General features: G+C 43.2%; 1 protein-coding gene across 17 annotated transcripts in view; it reads left to right on the top strand.

Moving 5' to 3' along the window:
- kif1aa (kinesin family member 1Aa) overlaps positions 1–23,969 on the top strand; it is a 290,591-nt gene extending 266,622 nt beyond the window's left edge. For 16 of the 17 annotated variants that reach the window (XM_041175336.1, XM_041175327.1, XM_041175319.1 and 13 more), the window contains 10 exons: positions 661–794; positions 4,053–4,114; positions 5,894–6,039; positions 8,269–8,478; positions 10,953–11,024; positions 12,476–12,600; positions 14,079–14,222; positions 15,565–15,757; positions 17,273–17,391; positions 23,827–23,969. In XM_041175336.1, the coding sequence (XP_041031270.1) occupies positions 661–794; positions 4,053–4,114; positions 5,894–6,039; positions 8,269–8,478; positions 10,953–11,024; positions 12,476–12,600; positions 14,079–14,222; positions 15,565–15,757; positions 17,273–17,391; positions 23,827–23,869 (1,248 nt within the window). In that variant the 3' untranslated portion in view covers positions 23,870–23,969. The remainder of the gene's footprint in view (positions 1–660; positions 795–4,052; positions 4,115–5,893; positions 6,040–8,268; positions 8,479–10,952; positions 11,025–12,475; positions 12,601–14,078; positions 14,223–15,564; positions 15,758–17,272; positions 17,392–23,826) is intronic. The other variant, XM_041175369.1, reaches the window with a different exon arrangement.
- Positions 23,970–27,352: the final 3,383 nt, after the last annotated feature.

Here is a 27,352-nt window from a genome sequence, read left to right as displayed (position 1 = left end):
CTACATTATCCCATGAAACAATCTGAGGTCAGGTACAACACAGATTAGATATGGAGTAAAGCTTTTTCTGTCCTATGAAACACCCCCAGGACAGGTACCAGATAGGTTAAATACGAAGTACAGGTCTTTCTACACAGTCCCATCAAACACTCCCTGGGCAGGTCCAGCATAGGTTAGATACAGGGTAAAGCTTCCTCTACACGGTCCCAACAAACACTCCCAGATAGATACAGCACGGACTAGATACCAAGTATAGCTCCTTCTATAATGTCCTAACTAACACTCCCAGGGTAGATACAGCATGGGCTAGATAAAGAGTAAAGTTCCCTCTTTCAGCTATATGTCTCATGAGCCTCTCTGCTGTACCAATGTGATAGTTTTTATTTTCCCTCACAATCCATCCTGGAACTTTCCCATGAATAAGGTTGCTCTTTCTACTGTGACCGTTTATGAGGAATTTAATGGCACCTCTGGGAAACCAAGCAATAATTCCATTTTCAAAAAAGCAGTGTTTCTGTTAAAATACAACTCTCAGGTTTATCAACATTAATGGAAGGATGAACTGGGAAGAAAAGTTCAAGTCAAAGGCTGAGAAAGAAACAAAAATCATTGTTAATTAACATTGTTGAACTTTTGCAAATCATTTGGTTTTGTTTGCAGATGGAGAACTGTACACAGCCTGCAGTCGTCACCAAAGACTTCTGTATGGTATTCTACACACGAGATGCCAGGCTGCCAGCCTCCCGCTCTATCCGCAATCTCTTTGGCAGTGGAACCCTCAAAGCTTCGGAGAGGTAGGAAGCTGCCTGCTATGCTACTCCCGAGGGCCACTCACTCTCATCTGGTGAAAAGTATGTCATGATTCATCAACCCCATATCAGTGAAAAAGCTGGTCTCTCAACTCAGAGGTCAATATTCAAGTATTGATGGCTGTCTTGAGTTTGGGCTCAAGGTCACCACACTTACTAGGTTGAAAAGTGAAAGGGAAGCAGGGAAGGGATAAGGTCATAAGAAACAGGAGCAGAAAAAGGGCCATTCACCCTTGGAGCCCGTTTCACCATTCAATAAGATCATGGCTAATCTGATTGTGGCCTTAATGCCACTTTCCTGCCTGCCCCCGATAACCCTTGACTCCTTCATTGATCAAGTCTGCCTGACTCAGCCATGAATAAATTCAATGACCTCAACTGCTCTCTGGAGAAGAGAAGTCTAAAGATTAAATATTCTATGAGAGAAGGAATTTCTTTTCAACTCCATCTGAAATGGAAGACCTCTTATTTTGAAATTGTGTCCTCTTGTTCTAGATTCCCCCAGGAGTGGATATATCCTTTCAGCATCTACCTGTCAAACCCCTTCAGAATCTTATGTTTCAATAAGATAGCCTCTGATTCTTCTAAACTCGAACGGATGGGGTAAGATAGAGTAGAAATTGGGAAGAGTGAGCTGGTAAATGCATTCTAATGTTGGCTTTGCTCCTTCAGAAAACTCCTTGAAAATCTCAACAAAAATACATCTATATCGTGAAACAAAGAAGCGAGTGGGGACATAAACTGGGAGACTATCTTAATCTGGGCTCTTGCTGACTAGTTTATACCGTAGATATTATCAGACGGCAGATTCATTGGCTCAAAAGAGGACGGACAGGATCGTGGTTCCTGCTGTGCCAAACTTTGCCAGCTCTGCTAAGAATGAGAGAGGCGTTCCTTGCAATAGTTGCTCCAGGAACAGGCCGTCATACCTGCTGTGGCTGGTCACATCTTGAAATTGATGGTGACAGCAGAGATAAATGCCTACTAAGATTTGGTCTAGCCTACCCTGACATTCAGGCTGATGGATGCTAAGTCACTATATGAGAGCCTTATTGTAAAAGAGGCCTAGGGCTGCCTGCCATGGTGTCTGAGGGGAGTGAAGACATAGTAGCTAAATTTGCAGATGACACAAAGATAGGTAGGGAAGTATGTTGTGAAGAGGACATAGGTTGAGTGAGTGGGCAAAGATCTGGCAATTCTGAGATGCAGAGGGATCTAGGTGTTCTTGTACATGAATCCCAAAAAGTTAGTATGCAGGTACAGCAAGTAACTAAAAAGGCTAATGGAATGCTATCCTTTATTATGAGAGGGATTGAACACAAAAGTAAGGATGCTATCCTTCAGTTATACAGGACATTGGTGAGACCATACCTTGAATACTGTGTGCAGCTTTGGTCTCCTTATTTAAGGAAGGATGTAAATGCATTGGAAGCAGTTCAAAGGAGGTTTACTGGATTGATACCTGGAATTAATGGGTTGTCTTATGAGAAAAGGTTGGACAGACTGGGCTTGTTTCCACTGGAGTTCAGAAGAGTGAGGGGTGATTTAATCAAAGTATACAAGTTCCTGAACAGCCTTGACAAGGTAGAACTGGAAAGGATGTTTCCTCTTGTGGGTGAGTCCAGAACTAGGAGACACTGTTTTAAAATTAAGGGTCGCCCTTTTAGGACAGAGATGAGGAGAAATTTTTTCACTCTGAGGTTTGCGCAACTTTGGAATTCTCTGCTTCAGAAGATGGTGGAGGCGGAATCATTTTTAAGGCAGAGGTAGATAGATTCTTGTCAGGCAAGGGAATCGAAGGTTATCAGGATTAGACGTGAATGTGGAAATCGAAACACAAGATCAGCCATAATCTTATTGAATGGTGGAGCAGGCTCGAGGGGCCGAATGGTCTACTCCTGTTCTTATTTCTTATGTTCTAAGATTGGGTCCTTCTGTCTGGGCTCTAGGCTTGGGACTTGGCTCCCAGACAGACTGTGGACATACTCTAGTATCTGCTTTACATTTGTTTATTAGTACTACTTTTAAACAGGTTACATAGCTCCTAGGCACGATTTCAATCTCTCTCTCTTTCTCTGGAGAGAGAGAGAGAGAGTCTGATACATGGCTGATAGTGTCAGTGGTACATCATCATCAGCGTCATACATTAGCATATTTCATCTGTTAACTCTTTATACTACATGCAGCACTAGGGACAATGCTGATTACCCTTCTGGCTGAGGACAAAGATTCTTTCTTGGGGACATGGATGGATGAAGGATTGCTTTATTAATTGCCCTCCCTGTTTTTCATACACCAATGGTGGAGTTAGGAGAACTGGTTATATAATATAAAGATATTTTCTAAATAAAATTGCTGTATGGAAATTGTTGCTATGTTAAGATTATGGATGATGGAACGTGTAGTCATCTACTCTTATCACCAGTAGTCATTTCTGGTTAGTTGTGATTGACATTAGTGAAGAGTGCTGTCTACTGGCTTCAGATTTTCCAGTCATAGGGAATTTCTTTGAAGAAACATTAAGGAAATTGGACTTATTCATTTCAGAAAAGGACCAATTATTATGTGACCTGATTAGAATTTTTAAAACATGTAACGTACTGACCTTGGCAAAGTGTTCAAGTTCCAGGGAACATTGATTATACAAGAGTAAATTCAGAATAGCAAAGGAAATCAGGAGGAATCTTTTAAGCCAAAGGATAATCAAGTTGTTTTAATAAATTACCAGGGAAAAACATTAAAGCAGACAATAACAGTCAAATTAAGACTGCTCTGGAGAGAGAGATGGGACTGAGAGTGGTGATGGGAAGGACAGATGGCATTGTTATTAAAATTAAGACACATCTTTTGGGTCTACTGACATTTTCTAGTGTTAGAAATGCTTCTACTTGGGAAATCATTTGAGTGGGGTTGGGGGGGGGAGGTGGGAGACAACTTACCTCCTGAGTGAGAGAACAGTATGGGAGGAAATCACCTTCCGATCAGGAGAGCAGGTACAGGCAGAGAACATCTTTCAATCACAGGTATTCCTATAAGGCAATCTGTCCTGGTTAGACATGCTGTCTGGCTTTCCTGGTCACATGACTAAAAGAACCAACACTGGATAGCACTAATTGGGAAAATGTCCTGTAGGCAAGGTCTCTGGGGTGACAGTGTTGCTGTGTAAGGTGGCGCAGGTTGATATTGTAGAATGACCAACTCTTAGCAAAGACTCTTTATTAATATTTTGTTTTAATTCAACAGTAACCGAGTGACTGGTGTGTACGAGCTGAGCCTGTGCCGAGTGGCAGATGCTGTAAGCCCAGGTAGGACCTGGGAGAAAGGGAGGAACCATCTGCCTGAAGTTTCACTGGTTCAACTTGCTGAAGCGTGTTATTTTTTCAGAAGGATGCTGGCGTTTTGAGTGCCCTTGTGCTGCAGTACGCATGCCAAGATGACTAAGCATGAGCAGTCCTTCACATGGTGTGGGTGGACAGCAGTGATCATGAATGCAATAAGGCTGTAATGTAAGCTAGCTATACCCATCATTTGATAGTGTTTATTTTAGGGGATAAATCCTGAAGTAAATATCAAAGCCCCATTTGCAGCAATGGTGAATTTAGAAAATATTGACGAGAAGTGAGAGGGCTGAAGGTATGCAATTTACTCAGGGTTTTCATTTCTGACACTTGGTTGTAATGTTTTTAATTGGTGGCATTGCCACCTGTCACCATGGTCCGGTGGCCTGAGATCCATTTGCGTGTCAGGAGCAAGTTTCAAGGGGGCAGGATGGCAGGGAAGGGGAGGTGGAGGACGGGGTGCAGCAGGGTTACCTGCCCACAAGTGACACCTCAAAGATATTTCATTGGCTGCAAAGAATTTTGGGATGTTCTGAGGTCATGAGTGATGCTGGATGAATGCAAGTTTTTTTTCCCCCAGGCCTGCTAAGGCGCCTGATATAATTTTGTCATTCAAGCAAACACTATTTTACCCTGGAAGGGTTTAGAGATATTTTTTAATTAAAAATTGCTGCATGGAAATTGCAGCTCTGTTAAAATTGAGGGTGATGGACTGTGTAATCTTTTCGTCTGCTATCATCACCAGTAGTCATTTCTGGCCTATTTTGCTCTTTTACAACTTTTTGAACAAGTCTGTTTTCTTCTGCTAGAAATAAGATTCATTACACCCTTCAATCATTAAAAGATGGTAAAGTTCAGGGGGATATAGATTCCAGGGAGTTGTATTCTTCACTAACTGTCTCCATTCTGGGGGGCTGACAATTTAATATCCTCTTCATTATTAATGTCACTCTTTACATTTCCCTGTAACTGGTGACTGTTGCTCCACATAATGAAGGTGTCTTAAACATGTCTGCATAAACAGACTGAAAACACCTAAGATACAGAAACAAGTCCAGGACTTGAGCACAAAAGCCTAGACTGACATGACAGTGCTGTATGAGGGAGTGCTGCACCATTGCAGGTGCTGTCTTTCAGCATTAAATTGAGACCATGTCTGCCCTCTCAGGTGGATGTAAATGTTCTCATGAAACTATTTTGAAGAAGTGCAGGGGAATTATCTTCAGTGTCCAGGCCAATATTTATCCCTCGATCAAAATCATAAAAACACATTATCTGATCATTATTATATTACTGTTAAGGGAGGGCCCTGTGCACAAATTGATTACTGCATTTACTACATGACAACAGTGACTACACTTCAAAAGTCTCCATTGACTGTAAAGTGCTTTATGATGTCCTGTGGTCATGAAAGGTGCTATATAAATTCAAGTCTTTCATTCACAGCCAGGCACTGGCAGTCACAGAAACATGCCAACATCAGACATCAAAGTAATAGATTGGATTGAAATTAGTAATATGGGAATCACACTGAGTTTTGTTTGTGTTAAATAAAGTTTATTCAGAAACCCCAGCAATTGACCAGTGACAGGGAAAGTCTATAGGGGTTCCTTTTTTCCTGGGACCATGGTTCACACGGTGTTCTGGCTCTCATCCACACGGACCTTTGCTGGTCACTGTTCAGAGAATAAGCTCCACTCTGTTTTTGTGGCTTGAAACGACATTTAGGCGTTGTATCCACTACAGGCATGCAACGAAGACGCAGACGGGTCCTCGACACTTCTGTTGCCTATGTCCGTGGGGAAGAGAATCTGGCCGGTTGGCGACCTCGAAGCGACAGCCTCATTCTGGACCACCAATGGGAATTGGAGAAACTCAGCTTGTTACAAGAGGTACAGTAATCCCATGCCTGGGCAATGGCAGCTTGGGTGATGGAAGAGATAGTGAACTTAATATGGATTTTATCCAGCTTGGGAATGAGATGGTATTTTTGCCTTCCTCTGCTGAAGGAATTGACCCTTGCTGGGATTTGAGTTCCACAGACATTGGGAGCCCTTCAGTATCCCTCCAATTGTTCGTTCTTCATGTGTGAGTCCAGAGAATGATTTTCAGCAGGCTCTCCATCTGTTGGCAAGAGGCGAGGAGCATCCCTACTGAGCTTAGTCATGTCTTTCATCCAATGGACACACAGGACTGGAGTTTCTGCTGTGTTGTGCTGGTTTTATCCATGCAATTTTCCCAGAAGCAGCCAAACCAGTGCAAAAGGTTGATAAATTGCACATGTAAATTATGTCTAATGCAAGCCAAGATTCTGCAGTTTTGTGCACCAGTTTAAAAAACACCGTGCCGAAAGCCAGCCCCAACCACAAAACTGGTTCCGTCCCCATATTGAAATAATCACCATGACAAGTTTCTGTTTTAATGCCTGTTTGTGGGCTCTTAGCGGGTGGTCTTAAAATAAAGTCATTTTTTAGAAGCCACAATGCCTATAGATGCATTTATTAAAAATTTTAAATATTAAAACTATTAATTTGCTAAGAAGCTGACTACCAAACACCACTGAAACTAATAAATGATTCTGTATAGCTTTTTAAAGCCAATTTTCAGTTATTTAAAATTATATTTCTCACAGATGGTGAACTAAACACTGATTAAAACTGCTTATTTTTGTGGTAAATCCATTTTCAGCTGTATTACTAAAACTGCACTGGGTTACCCATCTTAAGGATATCAAACAATAATTTTTCACATAATCTTTTTAAATTATGTTCGAAACTACTGCCCGACTATGTTGATTCATGGAAGATTTTGCATTGGGAGATATACAATTGTATTTGAATGGAAATGTCAGCAAAAAAGAAACACTTCTTAGAACAAAAAAGATCTTGAGTGAAATTTGTGCCCAGATTGGCAATTGCACCCAAAACGGAAACTCTTGTCCATTATCATGGTTTGCAGAATGGGTTAGCAATCAGCAAGTGCCATATCTGAGGTCGGGGGACTCTGTACAGACTGGGGATTGAACCTGACACCTTCTGGTCCAGCACATTCAGAATCACACTGGGTGACAATTAGGCTGGGGATCAGAGAGTTAATGGGGCGGTTTAAAAACAGATGCATTCTACAGTCTCCTCCAAAAAGAGAATAGGATGCCCATACTCTCACCTCTTTCAACAGGATTCTGAGGATGAGACTTAACTGTGATGGGGATTGTAGCAGCGAGTCACCCTCTGTGACATTGGTCCTGAGGGCAAGATTCATTAATTGGGATTATGAGGGTGAGACTTCCTTTCTGATAGCGCATCCGAGAATGAAATCTCCCAGCCTCTGATGATGGGCCTGGAGTTCAAACTCTCTCCCTGATCAAGGTCCTGATGGTGTAACTCATCTCCTGTTCCCCAAAATGGGGTACAAGGTACAAGTCAGGAGTGCTGAATAAGGGACACTCTCCACTTGCCTGGATGAGTAGAGCTCCAAGAACACTCAAGAAAGCTTGACACCATCCAGGATAAAGCAGCTGGTGTGATTGGCACCCCGTCAACCTCCTTAAACATCCACATCCCCCCACCACTAATGCAGAATGGCAGCAGTGTGTAGCATCTACAAGTTGCACTGCAGCAATTTGCTGAGCCTCCTTTGACAGCACCTCCCAAACCTGCAACCTGTACCACCTAGAAGGATAAGGGCAACAGGTGCGTGGGAACCAAGTTCCCCTTCAAGCCACTCACCATCCCGACTTGGAACTATATCGCTACTTCTTCACCATTGCTGGGAGCTGGGTCAAAATACTGAAACTCCCCACCCCACCTGCAGCAGCCCCCACCCACCACCTAACATCACTGTGCATGTACCAACACCACATTGACTGCAGCTGTTCAGGAAGGCAGCTCATCACCACCACCTCAACGGCAATTAGGATGGCCGATAAATGCTAGTCTTGGCAGCAAAGCCCACATCCAAGAATAAATTTTTTAAAAACTTACTATGGGTGTGGGGGTCCTAAAGGTTAGATTCCACATCTCATAGGGAGAGGCAGGGGGTGCTTGTTTGTGCAGAAGGCAGTCATATTTTGAGGTATGTAAGTTATTCGGTGACATCCCTACCTGTTTTGTGGCCCTCAGGTGGAAAAGACTCGACACTACCTGCTACTGCGTGAGAAGTTGGAGAGCACACTGAGGTCAGGCTGCAATTCGGTCTCCTCGTACACCAGTGAGGACCTTAGTGAATCCCAAAGCATCTCCTCAACGTATAGCCTGCATTCAACAGGAAGCAACGACATGCCAACCTCCACCTGCACCACCACTGAACGCCAGAAAGAGTTAGCAGCCAAGGTAAGGAGCCTAGGAGTATTCCCACTGGGACTGTACATTACTGAGGTCAAGGGAGTGGGGCTTGAAGTCTTGGCTGCCCCTCAATAGAAGGTAAATTCAGGCCAGAGTCATCTTGGTGAATTCATATTTTCATCAAGTGAAGGGTGACCATCAATAGAATGGCGCCATTTTCCACTCTTTGCCAATGTCACCAACAAACTCCCAGGACAGGTCCAAAACAGGTAAGATGCAATGTAATGCTCCCTCTACACTGATTTAAAAGTAATAAGTGAGAGCATTGTAGATGCCCTAACTGTAATTCTCCAAAGTTCTATCAATTTTGGAACTGTTCCTTTCGATTGTCACTCTGCTATTTTAAAAAGGTGACAGCAAAACCTGGGAATTATAGACCAATTAGTCTAATATCTGTTATCAGGAAATTACTAGAGTCCATAATTAATGACAAGAGTAATTGAAAATCTGATATTTTCAGCTGATCAAACAGAGCCAGCATGGATTTGTAAAAGGTAGGTTGTGCCTGATGAATCTGATTGAATTTTTTGAAGAGGCAACTAAAATATTGTACAGGGGAATATCTATGCATGTTATTTATATGGATGTGCAGAAGATATTTAATAAAACCCTTCACAAAAGATTGTTTACTAAAGTTAAAGCTCATTGAATTGAAGACAAATTATCTAACTGGCTGAATTGGCTGAGCAGCAGGAGACAGAGGGTACATACTCTAAATGGCTGATGTCTGGTATCCTGCATGGATTGGTTTTAGGGCCTTAACTATTCACTGGATTTATCAACAACTTAGATGATGGAATAGAAATCCAGATATCCAAATTTGCTGATGACACAAAGGTAAGCGGCATTGTAAGCAATATAGATGGAAGTGTAAAATTACAGAGAGATATTGATAAAATGAATAGGCAAAACTGCTGCAAATGGATTTCAATGTAGCCAAATGTGAGGTCATCCTGTTTGGACCTAAAAACGACAGAACAAGGTACTTTCTAAATGGTGAAAAGTTGGAAACAGCTAGGTTCAAAGAGACTTGCAGTCCAGGTAAACAGATTATTAAAATGTCAAGAACAGATACAGAAAATAATCAAAAATGCCTTTATACTAAAAGGAATAAAATACACGGGGGTAGAGCTATTCTTCAACTATACAAAACCCTGGTTAGACCACACCTGGTACACTGTGTGCAATTATGGAAAGTACACCTTACGAAGGATATATTGACCTCAGAGGACATGCAGTGTAGATTTACCAGAGTGATCCCTGAACTCCAAGGATTAAATTATGAGGAGATATTACAAAAACGAGGGTTGTAGTTCCTGGAGTTTAGGAGATTAAGGAGTGATTTGATTGAAGTTTTCAAGATATTAAGGGGAACAGACAGGGTAGATAGAGAGAAACTATTTCCATTGGTTAGTAAAAAAAATAGAGTCAGATCTTTAAGGAGGGAAATGAAGAAACATTTCTTCATGCAAAAGGTGGCAGAAGTTTGGAACTCTCCTCCACAAATGGCAACTGATGCTAGATCAATTGTTAATTTTTAAACTGAAATTGATGGATTTTTGTTAACCAAAGCTATTAAGGGATACGGGGCAAAGGTGTGTATATGCAGTTGGGTCACAGATCAGCATAATTCCTTGACTGAGATTTAATGGCCCCGATATTTAGAGGGAGGTGGGCAAGGGACTCGTGTCAGTGACCAGGAAACTCAAAAATACTGGGAAGGTGGACAACAAATACATCGAATAAATTTTAATCCCCTCCTCTCCCCAGCCCTCAATGAGTGGGACAGGAACAGGGGATGGGTTATTGAATTCTTTAAAATGTGAAACCAAACCCCAACCCAACACAAGTACTTGGTGTAAGTGTATTGGATTTGAGAACGTCTGACTATCCTGTTCTGGAGAACTGGTTAATGATTATAATATGTTAATGTGGCTCTGTTCCTCAGAAATTAGCAGCAATTTAATTTAAGTGGCAAGGACCAGGTTTCCCAGGGTTGGGAAACCAGACAGCTGAAGCAAGGCCAGACCCAACTGGTAAGTGTTATTCCAGAACAACTTGAGTGTCAGGGAGAATAGGAGAGCTTCCTCCCAGCCCATTGCCTCAACTCTCAATGGGGGATGGATATGTTACAGGTCACTTGAAGGGAATGGGGTTAAATACTGAGGAGGGGTGTTGTACAAAACTGTTGCTAAGGGAGAGATATATAGTACATCACCAATCCTGGGAGGAAGGGCAGTATAGGATAGGTACCAGGGCAGTGGTACAGTACAGGAGTGTTGCTAGAGGAGAGCTATAGTAAAGAATTGCCATTGGCTGATTGTTAGTTGCATTGATTGCAAATAGGTGCCTACCATAAAGGCACAAATTACACCCAGAGGAAACTGGGTAGGCAATGAGCAGAAAAGTTTATCGAAGAAAAATATTAATCAGCAATTTATGAGTGTTGTTCTCTCTTCCAGTGCCTCCGACTCCTATCCCACACGTTTAACAGGGAGTACAGTCATGTCTGTATCAGTGCCAGCGAGAGCAAGGTATGTTGAGAAATTGCGGGAGTTCAATTTAACTTAAGTTGATATTGGAGTACATCCTGAGACATTTTTGTGAGGGTGGTGGTGTGTACATGTGCAAGTGTGTGCATGTCATTTAACGAACAGGCATGAGGAAATTGGGGTCTGTTGGATGACAAGTCCTGGTTGAATAAATGCAGTGCCCCTCAGGAGGTATTTGATTTAATTTCCTGTTTGTTGTGAGCCAAACGAGGCCAGTGACATGTGAAAGGCCAAAACAGTGTGGAATTAACAGGGACATAAGTATTGGAATTTTTATTTTGGCCTTTTAAATTTGTAAGTTTAAAATAAAGAACGTTATTTATTCTCAAACACTTAGCTTGCATTAACACATCGTCATATACTTGGTCTCAAGCATGCACGCACACAAACAATGATTGGATACAAATGAAGATAGTGCATTTTTACAGATTAGAGTTAATTCAGTCTTTGGTTTATGGTTTCTAGTCTCTCATGTGGCTGGCCTGTTGGTTCTTGAATGGATTCGATGATTTAAAGTCGAAGTGAGGGTGTTGTAAAGCAAAGGGATATGAGTTTTCTTGTAGTTGAATATTTAGGAGGTTGATTCTCAGGTGAACTTTGAAACTTTAACAGGTTAAGTACTTTAGCTACTTGATAACTTACAGCTAGTTTCAGAGTCTGGTTCTCAGACTGGCTGATAGATGGTTCTGATGGATCTGCAGGGCCCTGGGGTAATAAGGGTGCAGTCCCTGAAACCAGATTTGATCACATGACCCCTGGATTAACTCTTCTGAGGCCCACCGAGCCTAGTTTGGATGAGGAGGTCATTGTGATATAATGGGAAGTTGTTGGTGGCCATTGAGTTTCAATCTTCCCTTTTTTCCATGGAGCAGGATTTTTTGCTGAGCGGGCGGGCGCGTGCCCAGCCTGTTCGAGTATAAAATGACGCGCGATCACGTCAGGCAAGTGCCCCGACGTCATCGTGCACTTGTGCAATATTTCAGTCTTCGGGCACACAGGAGTCGGCAGCATGCCTACCGACAATTAAAAGGCCTATTAAGGCCATTAAAAATGTCATTGAATTAAATTTTTCACTGCCTGTCCAACCTTTCGGTTGGCGGGCTGGCAAAAAGGCCAAGCAGCCTTTGTATTTTTTGCGAAACCTCATCTATGGGCGGGATGAGGTTTCAATCCGTCTTAAAAAAAGTAAAAAAATCTCATCCTAATTTCTAACATGTCCCCGCTCATGTGACAGAGTCACATGAGGGGACATGTTTTTTGACATTTTAAAATTCTTTATTTTTACTTTTCAAAGCTCTTCATCTCCCTGAGGAAGTGGGAAGGGAAGAAAAAGGCAGAGAGACTGACATCAAAATGATGAAGATTGTCCCTTAGAAGATGACTTATAAGAAGTTGGTGCAAAATATTATACCATTCCTCTTCCTGTTTTACAGATATCTGAGATGTCCGTCACACTGACAAGAGACACATCATTCTCCACCCTGAGCAACACCACACTGCCTCCCTCCTCTACCTGTCCCTCTTTGCTGGAAGGACAGTACATCTCCTCAGAGCTGAGGTTAGAGCTCATGTTTTCCAATAGATTTCTAACTGCTCTGGCACCTACAATAATAGATGAGATGAGGAATCTCATCCTGAACAGCTGTGCCAAGTTGTAATCAGTCCTTAACATGGAACCCATGTTTTGAGTGATACAGTGAAAGGTATGAGATATGTCAGAGTCTGTTACATTGAGAGGCTTGGGGTATATAAGGAAGTGTTGCAATGAGGGATGTAGTTATATCAAAGACTGTGGTACTAAGAAGCGTGAGGCATATCAGAGAGTGTTGTAATGTAAGATGTATCACAAAGTGTAGTATTGAAGTGTGGGAGCTATATTGGGAATTGTTACAGTGAAGGACATGCAATATATATAGGAGCATGGCAATGATATAATTTGGTGAAATGAGGGTTTGTGTAACACTATAGAATATGGATTACAATGATAGGTGCGGGTAATATCAGAGAGTATTATAGTGAGCGATATGGGGTATATCAGAGAATGCTACAGTGAGGTAATGGGATATATCAAAGTGTTACAGTAAGGTCATGGGATATATCAGAATATTATAATGTGGGTCTGTCAGAGAGTGTTATCGTGAGATAATGGGATATCTCAGTGTTACAGAGAGGGATGTGGAGTATGTTAAAAAGTGTTCCAGTGATCTGAGGACAGTTCAATATGAAACTAAAATTACAATGCTTAGCTTACACTTTATTGTATCTCATTTAAAAAATGAGTCCAGTTTTGATCCCTTGATGTCATAGGAACTATAAAGATCTTGGAGAAGGTCCAAGAAGTGTCACCATATGTTACCCTTGACTTGTGGTTTCAGAATACACTTGGAAAACTGGGATGTTTCTTGGAGAAGCATAGAATTTAACATGATATGATTAAAGTTTTTATAATGATGAAAGGAATAGATTCTGTTTGGATAGGTTGATTATTTGATTGAGATGGAGCAGGAAGGGGATGTGTATAAACTAAATTAGCATTTAGGTTAGAGGCCAGGATGATTTTCTTTTCATAGAGTATTATGGGAACAATAGCTTAGTGGTTATGTTACTGGACTAGATACCCAGAGGCCTTGACTAATGATGTGGAGAGAAGAGTTCAAGTCCCACCATAGCTGCTGGGGTATTTAAATAAATCTGGAATAAAAAGCTAGTATCTGAAATGGTGATCATAAAACAACTGAATTGTCATTAAAAACTTAGCTGGTTCACTAATGTCCTTTAGGGAAGGAAATCTGCCATCCTTACCTTGTCTGGCCTATATGTGCCTCCAGCAATAGCAATGTGGATTACTCTTAACTGGTCTCTGAAATGGCCTAACAAGCTACTCAGTAGAGGGCATTTAGAAGTGGACAATCACTGCTGGTCTTGATAGCAATTCCCACACCTTGTTAATTAAAAGAAAATTGTCTCTGGAAAAGATGACCAAAACATGTATGATGATGAAGTTACATTTTTTTGAACATTTTACCCACTTACTAGGACCCCCGAGACCCAATCTAGAGCAATCAGTCCTGATCCTGACTCACTACAAGAAGGTGAACTTAAGAAATCTCCTGTTGCCAGCAAGGACGAGAAGGGAAGCCCTCGTATGTTTGTAGCTGACATCCAAGAGATTAGAGTGAGGTATGGTGATAAAGTGACCACTTGTATATTTTGCAGACTTATGCAACAATGACAATGTCAGCCAGTCTTTTGATGTGAATCTCTCTATTTTTATGCTTTTCAGATTTATAAAACTCCCCAGTGGATATGTCCACACAGTATCCTAATGAACTGCATTCAGTTAGCTGACCTTAGCCAGGGCAGTTGTAAGAGGTGCCACAGTAGGGCTTGGTATTGCTGTTGGGAGAGTTTCTGCTACTCAATGCTATATACCCAGGGTCACCTTATAAATCCAGGTGCCGGTTGGAAACCCTTTTCCCTCCCAACTCCACCCCACTCCACAACTAGAGGAGTGAGGGGAGGGAAGATTCCAAAAACTGTCTCCAGTAAACACATTTTATAGTTGGAAAGTATAGGATCAGGTGTAGGCCATTCAGCCCCCGCAAACCTATTCTGCCATTCAGTTAGATCACGGCTTGTCTTATCTTCACTCCATTAACCTGACTTTGCTCCATAACTCTCAAAACTCTTAACTAACAAGAATATAACAGTCCCAGTCTTGAAGTTTTCAGCTGGCCCCACAGCCTCACTTTTTGGGGGTGGTAGAGAGATTCCCACTATACTTTGTCTGAATTAGTGCTCCCTGATCACCCCTGAACACCTTAGCTCTAACTTTAAGATTATGCCCCCTTATTTGGGATTCTCTCACAGGAGTAAATAGTTTCTCTCTATCTACCCTGCCAAATCTTTTAATCATCGTAAACACCACAACGAGGTTATCCCTTAATCTTCTATATGAGGAGAATACAAGCCCAGTATATGCAATCTATCCTCACAATGTAATATTTTAAGCCCTGGTATCATTCTGATGAACCTGCACTGCACCCCCAACCTGCCACCCCCACTGCCCCGCCTCTACAAAGCTAATATATCCTTCCTGGTGTGGAATTCAGATCTGAAGCCAGATGCAACTTAGAGCGCTATACAAGTGTAGTTGAACTTCTAAGAAGTAACAAGTGGCCTAATCTTGCTTACTCCAAAAGCTGGTGAATAAGCGAACACTAGCAGACACACCTGGCATTACTGGATCTCCTGTGGGTAATTTATTTTCCCGTGTGCGTGCAATCTCCCGACAGAGTGAACTGAGCTTGGCAACTCACCAGAATCGACCCATTTCTCAGAGCTCCCCTCAGGCTGTGTCAAACTACTGCCTTCCCACGCCCACCCATCCCATGTTGATTTAGGTGATCTATTTGGAAAAGATTGTGATAAGAGGAGGCCAATGTTCATGTGTAGATTGTATTGCAGCAAGGTGTGCATGTGAAAGGAGGTCGTTGATGTATTGTTCTCTCTTATCTTCCAGTCCGATTGTGTCAAAGAAAGGGACTCTGCATTTCCTAGAGCCACAGACCAATGGCTGGGTGAAGCGCTATGTCGTTGTGCGGCGCCCCTATGTCTACATTTACAACACCGATAAGGACACAGTGGAACGGGCCATACTTAACCTGTCAGCCGCTCAGGTGGAGTATAGTGAGGACCAGCAGGCCATGCTCAAGGTACCAAAATCTCCCTCCTTCATTCTGTAGGAGTGCAGCCAAGTGCTGCATTCATGGTTGAAGTGCCACTGTGGTATTGCATGTAGAAAATGTGGACAAAGCCTCTCGCACCAGTTTGATTTTCCTCTGCTGAAGTTTCCTTGCATTCGTGTCTCACTTTTCATCATGAAAGCTTGGAATAGTTTCCCACATCTCTGTAGCAGTTTCAGATTAGACAGAGTATCAGTTGCATTGCTCTCCTCACAGCCTAAGGACATACACTCCACCACGTCCAGACTGTGACTGATCATCTACCCCTCCCCCCGACTGTGACCTATCATCTACCCCTCCCCCCCAGACTGTAACTGACCATCTACCCCTCCCCTCCAGACTGTAACTGACCATCTTTTCCCCTGCCCCTAGACTGTAACTGACCATCTATTCCCCTGCCCCCAGACTGTAACTGGCCATCTACTCCCCTGCCCCCAAACTGTGATTGACCATCTACTCCCCTGCCCCCAAACTGTAAATGACCATCTACTCCCCTGCCCCCAAACTGTAACTGACCATCTATTCCCCTGCCCCCAGACTGTAACTGACCATCTACTCCCCTGCCCCCAAACTGTAACTGACCATCTATTCCCCTGTCCCCAGACTGTAACTGACCATCTATTCCCCTGCCCCCAGACTGTAACTGACCATCTACTCTCCTGCCCCCAAACTGTAACTGACCATCTACTCCCCTGCCCCCAAACTGTAACTGACCATCTATTCCCCTGCCCCCAGACTGTAACTGACCATCTATTCCCCTGCCCCCAGACTGTAACTGACCATCTAGTCCCCTGCCCCCAAACTGTGACTGACCATCTACCCACCCTCCCAGACTATGACACCATCAGCAGCACCCCCTCACTCCGAGATTGTGACTGTCTATCTACCCCCTTCCTCAGACTGTGTCTGGCCATCTACCCCCTTCCCCAGACTGTCATGGACCATCTTGGCCCCCAGACTGTGACTGACCACCCATGCCCTCCCAGACTGACAGACTGTCCACCCCCCCCTCGTTTGTGACTGGCTGTCACACACGCCCCCAGTATGTGACTGATTGCACCCCTCCCCACCTGCCTGACCCCCAGCTGTCAGCTGACACTGTCTTGAAGATCTTTTTGAAAGGTCACCCATGATCTTTTCAGATATACCCCTCCACATTGCCTTGGCCCTCAGATCATTGCCCGCTGGGTTATGGTATGTGGACAGAGCTGGTGTCCCCTTTCCCTTGCTTCCTGACCATCAAAAGCCAATTATAGAATGTTAGTTGAAGGCAAGGTTAACCCAGCTTTGAGACAATGAGTGAAACACAGCTATTTAACAGAGCTGCTGGGCCTGCAATTCATTGTTTGTACCTCTTCCTTGGGAAATGGCTGGTGAGATGAACAAATTCTGAGTATTCTTTAAAGCTTGTTCAACCCCTGTTTGAATGACATTTGACTTGCATTAATATCTGACCCTTTCCTTTGCACCTTTTTTATGAATCAGACTCCAAACACCTTTGCTGTGTGCACTGAGCATCGCGGGATACTGCTGCAAGCCTGCAACGATAAAGAGATGCAGGACTGGCTATACGCTTTCAACCCCCTCCTCGCCGGGTCAATCAGGTAAACCCCACCCAACAGGTTGATTTTTTACTTACCCGACCCGCAGGAAGCAGATTGGTCAGAGAATCGCAGGGAACCCAGAATTTTGGGATTCCTCCGCAGGCTGAAGAGTGGGAGGTTGGGGGAGGGGAATGGTCATGGGGGGATTGGCCAATATTGGAGGGTTCCTTAGTCTGGCAACTGGATCCAGGAAGTAAAAGTGATGGCTTCACCAGTATCTGTCAAGTCCTCGCCTCGATGAAACTGCCAAGTTCCCTGAAGCTTGGCAAATCCAATCGACAAAAGTTGGGGTTGACGCAACAGCAAAATACTGCAGATGCTGGAAATCTGAAAAAATAGAAACAGAAATTATTGGAAACATTCAGCAGGTCATAGATCTGTGGAGAGAGAAACAAGAGTTAACGTTTTGGGTCGTGACCCTTCATCAGAACCCTGAACATTAACTTTCCTCCTCTCCACAAATACTCCCAGACCTATTGAGGGTTTCCAGTTAAAGTTGAAAAACTGAATGACATTGAGACTCAGAGCTTCATTATCGTCCTAAAAGACCCTTGGAGTGGGTTGGTTGCCCCTTCACAGTCTAGCCTTCAGTTAAAGCCAAAAATGGGTGTCTTAGAAAAGGGCTTGGTTTGGGAAACAAATTTCTCAGATCTTAAACGCAACCCCCCATTTTGTTTGCCATTCCCCTAACACGCCCATTATTTTTAGGTTAAAATCCACCGTACCGCCAAGGTATAGTTTATATCAGGCACCATCACAGTGAGAGATGTGGGTTATATCAGTGTTATAGTGAGAGGTGTGGGTATATCAATGTTATAGTGAGAGGTGTGGGTATATCAATGTTATAGTGAGAGGTGTGGGTATATCGATGTTATAGTGAGAGGTGTGGGTTATATCAGTATTATAGCGAGACGTGTGGGTATATCAATGTTATAGTGAGAGGTGTGGGTTATATCAGTGTTATAGTGAGACATGTGGGTATATCAATGTTATAGTGAGAGCTGTGAGTTATATCAGTGTTATAGTGAGACATGTGGGTATATCAGTGTTATAGAGAGAGGTGTGGGTTATATCAGTGTTATAGTGAGACATGTGGGTATATCAAGGTAGTGATTGTAGGTGTAACCTTTCCTACTGCCTTTAGGGGTCACGTTATTGTACTGAAGAATCAGCCCTAAGCGCAGGTAATCTTAGGGGCTGGAGCTTTCTAGTCATGGACCTGGTTCAAGCATGTAGCTTCTACAAGAGCTCTGTAATAAAGTTATCTGTTTCAGTTAAGAAACCTGTCCGGTACACCAAGTTTAGTATAATTGGTGATGAGGATAATTAGCTCTGACACTGCACCTCACCTCCTCAATATGAGTCCATCAATTCTTAAAGAAAGAAAGAAGAGTATACTGACCAGTCATGCCGCTCTTCAGCAGAATCAACCCTTATGACTCATCCACGGAAGACTGGAGCCAGTACAGAGAAGCAGAAAGCAATTCTTTTAAGTGTCTGTGGTGGCAAGACATATAACCTCATCCGTATTCTGATGGCCCTGAATGCGCCCAATTCTAAATCTTTTAGCAAATTGGTAGACCTCATGAAGATGCAGTTTCTGCCGAAGCCATCGGTAAACATGCAGAGGTTTAAGTTCAGCTCCAGAATGAGGGCCCTGGGTGAATCTATCACAACTTATATCACGATGTTGAAACAGGTGACTGAGCACTGCGACTTCGGAGATACACTCAATGACGTTGCGGAACGGATTGGTTTGTGGCGTACACGACGGTGCCTTTCAGCGATGTTTACTTGCAGAAGTTAACATTGATTTGGAGCGCACCATGGAACTGGCAATAGAGAATGCTGGGAGGAACTCACAGGCTTTACAGAATGTGTAACATGGCGCCGTTCTTCAGTTGGGGCAGGAAACTACCGCTGGGCATGGTGAGAAAACCAGAGAGACAGCAGCGAAGCGGGAAACAGTCTCTGCTGCTCAAAAAACAAAAAGGCCTAGTGGAAGCATTTCAGCAGCAATTTAGAAATTATTCTGCTACTGATGTGGGGGTAACCATGTACCGGAAACCTGCAGATTTAAGGAGGCAGAATGACATTACTGCCACAAATAAGGCACGTAATGAAGCAATGCAGAGCGAAATCGAGACAGCCAATCAGACAACAGAACAAGATGATTGAAGTGCATAATATAACTGAACCAGGAGCTGCTGATACTGATATCTATTCCCTATACAATGTCAAAGCAGTAAAAACTGAACCAATCTCAATCACCCTTCAAGTGACTGGGAAGCCTCTAGTCATGGAGGTAGACCATAGGAGCCTTGACCACAGAGGTGTAAGAACATGCATTTAAATACCTAAATGAAGGCACTCAGTCACTTAATCTGGAGCAAACCACAACTCAGCTGAAGACATACTCTAGAGTCAATACAGGTAAAGGGCATTGTACCTGTGTCCTATAGGCAACATACAGCCCAGCTTCCAGTGATCACAGTGACAGATGAAGGACCTAGTCTTCTGGGTTGCAATTGGCTACGAAAAATTAAGCTCAACTGGTCGGAAATATTTCAAGTCAAAACAGGAGGAGTTCCTGAGTTGCTAAGGGAATATGACAGTGTATTTCGGAAAGCGTTAGGATAATCCTAGGACCTTCACGGGATGTAAGGGTCCCTCAAGTCAGAGTTGGTTCCATTGGAAAATCATGAAGAGAACCAAAACAAATATGGTGCCGCTCTGAACAAACTGAAGAAACAGTTGGCAGAAAAAAACTCAACAATGCTCAATGTTCCAGGAAGAAGCCAAAAGATACAAGAAGGAGACGGAAGAGCAGAAGAATCAGCTGATTGAAACAAAAGAGGCATTAGAAGGAAAAGTCATGGAACTTTCCAAGATGCGAGTGGGTAATGAGCCATGGGTAGCTCAACCACCGAACTGAACCAAGTTAAAGTTTCACCAGACAAAATTTTGGCCGGCTATGAAATCAAAAGGAAGGATGAGACAAAACTTTGCAGCAAACAGAAAAAAATACAGAAATCAAATCTGAAAGGCCAATAGACTATGTCTCCAAAACCCACTCTGCAGCCGAGAAGAGTTATTCACAACTTGAAAAAGAAGATTTATCGGTAATATTTGGAATGAAGAAATTCCTTCTGTATCTGCATGGTTGACATTTCACCATAGTGTCAGACCATAAATCACTAGTGGGTTTATTTAGTGAAGGTGGAGCCATTCCGCCAATAGCCTCAGCCAGAATTCAACGTTGGGTTTTGACTTTATCGGCATATGAGTATACTCTTATAGACCGTCCTGGTGTGCATATTGCAAATGCAGATGCATTCAGTTGTCTTCCACATTAGGTCGTACTTGTATTGAGTTTCTTGGACTCTTCACCAGTCTGTGCGAAGCAAATAAGGAATTGAGCAACCTGGGAACCAAGTTTGTCAAAAGTCCGAGATCAGGTATTGCAAGGATGGTCGAATTCACCAGCATCTGAAGAGATAAGATAATTCTATGCCCGAAACACAGTTAAGTTGTCAAGATGGAATCTTGTTGTCGGAATCAAGAGCTGTTGTCCCTTCGCAAAGAAGAGAACCACTCTTGACAGAGCTTCACAATGCGCATCCAGGCATTTCCAAGATGAAGATGCTTGTGCGAAGCTATGCCTGGTGGCCAGTTATAGACAGTGACATTGAAAGCATAGTCAAGCGCTGTCTCCAGTGTCAACAACAACGGAAGTTGCCCGTTTCAACTCTATCGCATCTATGGGAGTGGCTTAGTCGAGCCTGGGTTAGACTACATATAGACTATAGAGTTCCATGTTTTCATTGATCATCGATGCGCATTCTAAGTGGATGGATGTGTATGAAGTCAGATCACCGACATCGTGTGCAACTATTGAAAAGCTGTGCCAATGTTTTAGTGTACATGGCCTACTGGAAGTCATTGTTTTGGATAAATGGTACAGTCTTCACTGGTACAGAATCTCAGAGATTCATGAGTTTAAATAGAATTAAACATATTAAAACAGCACCATATCATCCTTCATCAAATGGATTCACTAAACAGCAGTGCAACCTTTCAAATCAGGAATGAAGAAGTTATCCGAAGGTACTTTAGAAACTCGAATTTCATGCTTTCTTCTCAATTATCGTGTGGCTCCTCATGTGACTACAGGTTCAACACTGCCTGAATTACTGATGAAATGTCGCCTTCGTACAAGGTTAAGTCTGGTGTTTCCAAACTTAGAGGGGAAGGTAGAGAAGAATCAGAGTAATCAGAAATTGAATGATGATACTCATAGCAAAGCTCTAAGACTTACTGCATGAGATACAGTTTTTGCGCAGAATTTTGGAAATGGTCCTAGTTGGATTCCTGATATAATTGTCTCTGAAACTGGACCTTTGTCATATTAAGTGGAAGTGGAAGACTGGATTATTCGAAAACATGTGGATCATCTAAGGAGTAGAGAAACATTCCAACAACAGCTATTCCACCTGTAATTGATGTTGAAGCTTTAATCCCTGAGGTGACAGATCCACCTAGAATAGACATACCTGATATCTCTTGAATTACCTAATCCTGAACTGCCATTGTCTAAGGATGTCCCTGATGCTTCAGTTCCTGATCATGTTGATCCAGTGGGAGAATCTCAAGTCGTAGAGCTATGTCACTCTAACCAAATTAGAAAACCACCTCAGAGACTTAATCTTTAATTGCATGATCTGTGTATATATGTATATTTTGTGGATTAAGATATTCTTTGTAAAAAGGAAATGTTAAGAAAACTAATGCGGGGGGACATGTAGTGATCAGACAGTGTTATAGTGAGAGATGTGGGTATATCAGTGTTATAGTGAGAGGCGTGGGGTGTATCAGACAGCGTCAGCTGTGACTCACTTGGTAGGATTCTCACTTCTGACTCATAAGGTTCCTAGTTCAAGATCCGCTCTAAGATTTGAACACAAAATTGAAGCTGACACCAGTGTCCTGGTCAATGTTTATCCCTCAATCAACATCATAAAAACAGATTATCTCTTCATTATTACATTGCTGCTGTTTTCTGTGTGAAAATTAGCTGCCATGTTTCTTGCATTATAACAGTGACTATACTTCAAAAAATAGCTTCATTAACTACAAAGTGCTTTGTGCAGTCCAGTGTTTGTGAAAATCGCAATATAAATATAAGGGCAGAATTTTGCACCTCCCGCCTGCGGGTTTTTAGGTGGGGGCATTGCTGTAAAATTTTGTGGATGACCTTCCCACTGGGCTTCCACCCACCCTGACCTCTCCTAAATCTTACATTATGGCAGGTGAAACCTAGGCATGCCTGCTCTCCCTTGCCCCAGTTGAGGCCATTAAGTTGCCAATTATTGACCATTTAAGGACCGTTTCCCACCCAGCCTCAATTTTCAGGCAGGCGGGAAAAGTTCTAGGGCAAGGGGGGGAAGACGGAAAAATGGTCTTGCTAAGGCCTTGTGCGGAAAGGTGGGGGTGGGACACCTCCATCAGCAGCCTCCTTTTAACATAGGGGACCCCCCCCAAAAGGTATGGCCTCTGTAGGTGCACCCTCCTCCATTGGCCTCTCCACCAACACCCCCAGCCCCCCTCTGACCACCTCTTCTTGACCTCACCACCCCACCCCACCCTGAGACTGCAACATTTACCTGTTGTTGGACTCCCAGGACTTAGATGCTGGGGACTCCATGTAGTCCCAGTCCTGTCCACTGCAGCTTCTGGTGCTGCAGGACCAGAGAGCTGCCGGCCAATCAGATTGGCTGGCAGCTTTCTGAGGCGTAACTTCCTCCTGAGTGAGGGGCAGAAGCCCCATCTCCAGCCAGTTAATATTTGTTGGAGCATAAAATGGCAGGAAGGGTAACCCCTCCATCCTTAAAATCCTGGCCCAAGTCTTTTTTCTAATGTGAGCTGTTGGGTGTTAAAGTGAGAGGTGTGGCCTATATCAGAAAGTATTACAGTGAGATGTGTGGTGTACACCAGACAGTGTTATAGTGGGAGTTGTGGGCTACTTCAGAAAGTTATAGTGAAGTATAGGCTAAATCAGACAGTGTTATTGGGAAGGCTCTGAGGTATATCAGAGGGTGTTATTGTACAAAGTTGACATATGTCAGTGTTACGGCAAGTTATATGAAAGTTTGACACAGGTGTAGGGGAAATATCTGAGAATGTTACAGTAAGAAGTCTTTGAATCACTAGGATAGTGCAATAGAAAACTAAAATACATTGGATCATGTGGAAAAAATTAGAGTATACTACAGTGAGGGTTATGGGGTGTTTCTGAATGTGTCATACTAAGGGTTGCCAGTGTATCAGAGTGTTATAGTGTGGGGCTTCAGACAGCATTACTATATATGTTCACTAATATAATCCTGTGGTGGTGATATCTTGTGTTTACTGAAACTATTTCACTCTCTCTTGCAGATCAAAGCTGTCTAGGAGGAGGAGCAGTCAAATGAGGATCTGATGTGGATCCTTGAATCAGCTGGAATTCCACTCTAACCCAGTGACATCAGACTGGACTCATATGTACATAGTCAACCCAGCCCTTCCAGCATTGACGTGAATGCCCATCTAAAATGCCTGCTCTACATGTAGTAATTTATTGAGGAACAAAAATTAATAGTTGTGTGAAAGCAAAAACCGTGTCGCCTGGCGCTGGGGAGCGCTGTGTTACGTGTGCGTGTGATGCTCTGTGTGTCTTCAGCAAGTGGTTAGATATCACTGATGAACGAGCTCCGTGATGTGGACACTAGATGCTGTATGTGGTCCTTACCTTTTTTTTTGGTGGGGGGTGGGGGGAATGTGAATTTACGGAGGGGGAAGGGTGTGAAGACGGTTCACGGCATCACTGTCATTCCCAACAGAGAGGCTGAATGGGGTGCTGCTGTGCTCTGAGGCACAATCCTTTTCATGGGTTTGGGACATCTACTGGGAAGGATGCAGGAACTGGTGGGCGAAGTGAAGAAGAGCCTTAAAATGATCAATGAGAGCTCCTCATTGGTTAGTTGACACCGCCAATGCCCCAATGCTGACTTGCTGCCCGTGTTCATCCCCTTAAGGGCCAATTTGGCCTCCCAGAAGGCACCATGAATGGTCTGAAGTTTGTTCCTGAGAAGATCTGGGAGTTTATTTTTTTGTGGGAGGGGAGGAATTGTCTATTTAGACAGGTGAAAGAGAATTGCAAATTGGAATTGCAGCGGAGGATTAATAAGGTAAATGTTGTATATATTTCATGTTTAGCTCTATAATGATAGTGTATTCTGATAGTGAATAATAAATGTCACTGCTGAGGTTGGACATTGTTGTCCTCAACCCTCCCCACGCTCACATGTTTGGGTAGCTCTTGCCACCTGCTTGCCATGTTTATGTGGTATGCTTGGATTTTCGTGTGCCAGCTCAGCACCCATACCGTGATGGATCTGAAAGATTCAATGTTTTGTAAATCAGTGTCTTTGGAAGCGAGCTGTGCTGAATTCTTGTATCCATGGCTAATGCAGGAGATGCCAACACACTCGAGGTCTGCTGTCAGCCTAATGCCATCGCCACCATGACCCTGGACTTGTTCATCCAGTTACAGACTGTACACCTGACCAGATTGGGGTTGGGGGCAGGAGCAATGATTCAGATTGGTTTTCCTTTATGCCTTAAGTCAGCCATTTCTAAACACCGCTGTTGATCCCACTGCAACCCCTTCGTCTTCAGAGTGCCGACCCCACAGGCTCCACAAGGCTGTGTCCTCCATGATTTTATTTGGGTGGCGAAGGGGCTAGTAGGCCTGGACCATTCTGGGATGTTTTGTCATGATGTTCCAGTACCACTGATGGTGGTTGGCTGCACAGCGCAGCATGCATTTACTTTGAATGGTACAAGCTGTTTACACCCCAGGTCACCACATGGCCAGTCGCTGTGCATCACATTTCTATTTAGGAAGAGCACTAATCCACAGCTGCTGACTGCATTCTTAGTGTTATAAGCAAGTTGAGTATTCTAACAGGGTAGGGTTGAAGGGTCTACAATGGAGAACAATGGGGTAGTCAAGGGGTGCTGTCATTCAGTCCTGAAATGTTCGAACGTGGAGGAGACACTTGGAGATTACAGTGTTGGTAGAAATGGAACCATTGCTTCAAATGTGGTCAAGGTTCCCTCTAGCCCACACTGTTTGGGCTGTAGAGGCATAGTGACAAAGATCTCCATGGTGCTTTATTTAAACCAGAAATAAATGGAAGACGCCATCCCTCCCCTTTCCCAATGCTGTGCAGGCGGAAACAAAAATGGCACCTGCTTGCTGGGAGACTGCAATATCCTAAAGTCAACATATAAATCACACCTATGTATACGTCACACCCAGGTATTATGGTTGTTTTTGTTAAAACTTATAGCGTTCACTGCCGTGTATATGTTGCACCCTCTGTTGATAAGGCTGGTGTTATTCTATTGGTTCCTGTAAACTATCAGTGTGACATCATCCAAAACGAGTTGAATGCAGGAATATTCAATTGCTACTAAATAGAAAAGCTACAAATTATGTCACGTTTATGTGTTAACTGACTTTAAGGTTGCAGATTATAGTCTGGATTTTACAGTGTTTCTTTAGTTAAACCTAAACTCTCAAGAGTGGAAAGCACACAAGTCCTGGTCAGTATCCTTCCAGTGTTTAAGCTGATGGTGCATCAATGGAAGCTTGTGGAACTGAGAAGGGCATTTGACCATTTGTAGCAAAACCTTCAGATGCGCACTGGAGTGAGTGTCCTTTACCTATGTCCTGCTGACTTTTTCTCTGTTATTGACCTTAACAATGTGCCAGTTAAGTCAAGGGCTTTTCCTTACATTCTATGCACAAGAAGGCTGTTGCGTTGCTGAACATGTTGGCTTTCCCCTCCCGCCACAGTACGTTAAGGGTCACTTTTCTCTCCACAGCCCTCGGTTGCTTCTACATTTTAAGTCCATTTTGCTGATGCACTGAACACGCTCAGCCACTTTAGGAACCAGTCTCATTTGGAGATGTTTGATGTCTAGTGAGAGATCCCTCGGCATTGCTAATGAAGTTGTTTGCAATGTCACAACTCTCTCCGGCTTTCATTTGCATCCAAACTTTTCTCCATGGGTGCACATCATCCCAGAGAGAGAGAATGAGAGTGAGCTGGCCTTTGGAGTATTAAATTAAAATGGGCTGATCTTCCAGATGCGGACTCCATATGTGGAGCCTTGGTCAAATGCGTGCACCCTGACATCCTGATAGCACTGCCACTGAGCAAGGCTCCTCACCGGGAACATGCATTCATAAAATCCACTCGGACCGGCCGCCCTGTGACCCAGTGGATAATGGGGACACCTGGAGACGTATTGAGGGATAGAAACCAGAAGATCCTAAAAAAAGCCAGAGCGTTGGTGGAAATCTAGAACTCTCTTCCTCCAAAAAGCTGTTGAGACTAGGTGAATTGAAAAATTTTTGTTAAGGAATGGTATTAAGAGTTACGGAATCGAGAAAGGTAGATGGAGTTAAGACACAGATCAGCCAAGATCTAATTGGCAGAGTGGCAGCTTAAATTTGGTGGATTTAATGACCTACTCTATTCCTGTATCCAAAGAGCTGACCTCAACAATTGTTTTCATCAAAGGGTTTACAACAGTTTTCTGCTTTTGGTCACCATCTAGTGATGTCTGCTGGGAAGTTCGTGTAAATGGTAAGCTGAAATCAGGAGGAGGCTTGGTCATAATTTCTGCAGTCAAATACTCTGCTAACAATTACTTTTCTAGAGTCACATGTCACAAGTGATTACTCGAGAGGAGATGCCAGAAGATGATCAGTGTTGATGGCACAAAGTGAGAGTCAATGTCTTAAGAAGATGAGGAATAGACTTGTGTAAATGGGATTCTGTATGAAGACAAATTATTGAGGGGAAATTTCTGGAACATCAATAGAACATCAAAGTATCTGGAGCAGCAC

This window comes from Carcharodon carcharias, chromosome 2, assembly GCF_017639515.1.
Source record: "Carcharodon carcharias isolate sCarCar2 chromosome 2, sCarCar2.pri, whole genome shotgun sequence".
Taxonomy (NCBI): Eukaryota; Metazoa; Chordata; class Chondrichthyes; order Lamniformes; family Lamnidae; genus Carcharodon; species Carcharodon carcharias.
The sequence above is the reverse complement of the archived record's forward strand: the minus strand, read 5'-3'. Positions and strand labels throughout refer to the sequence as shown.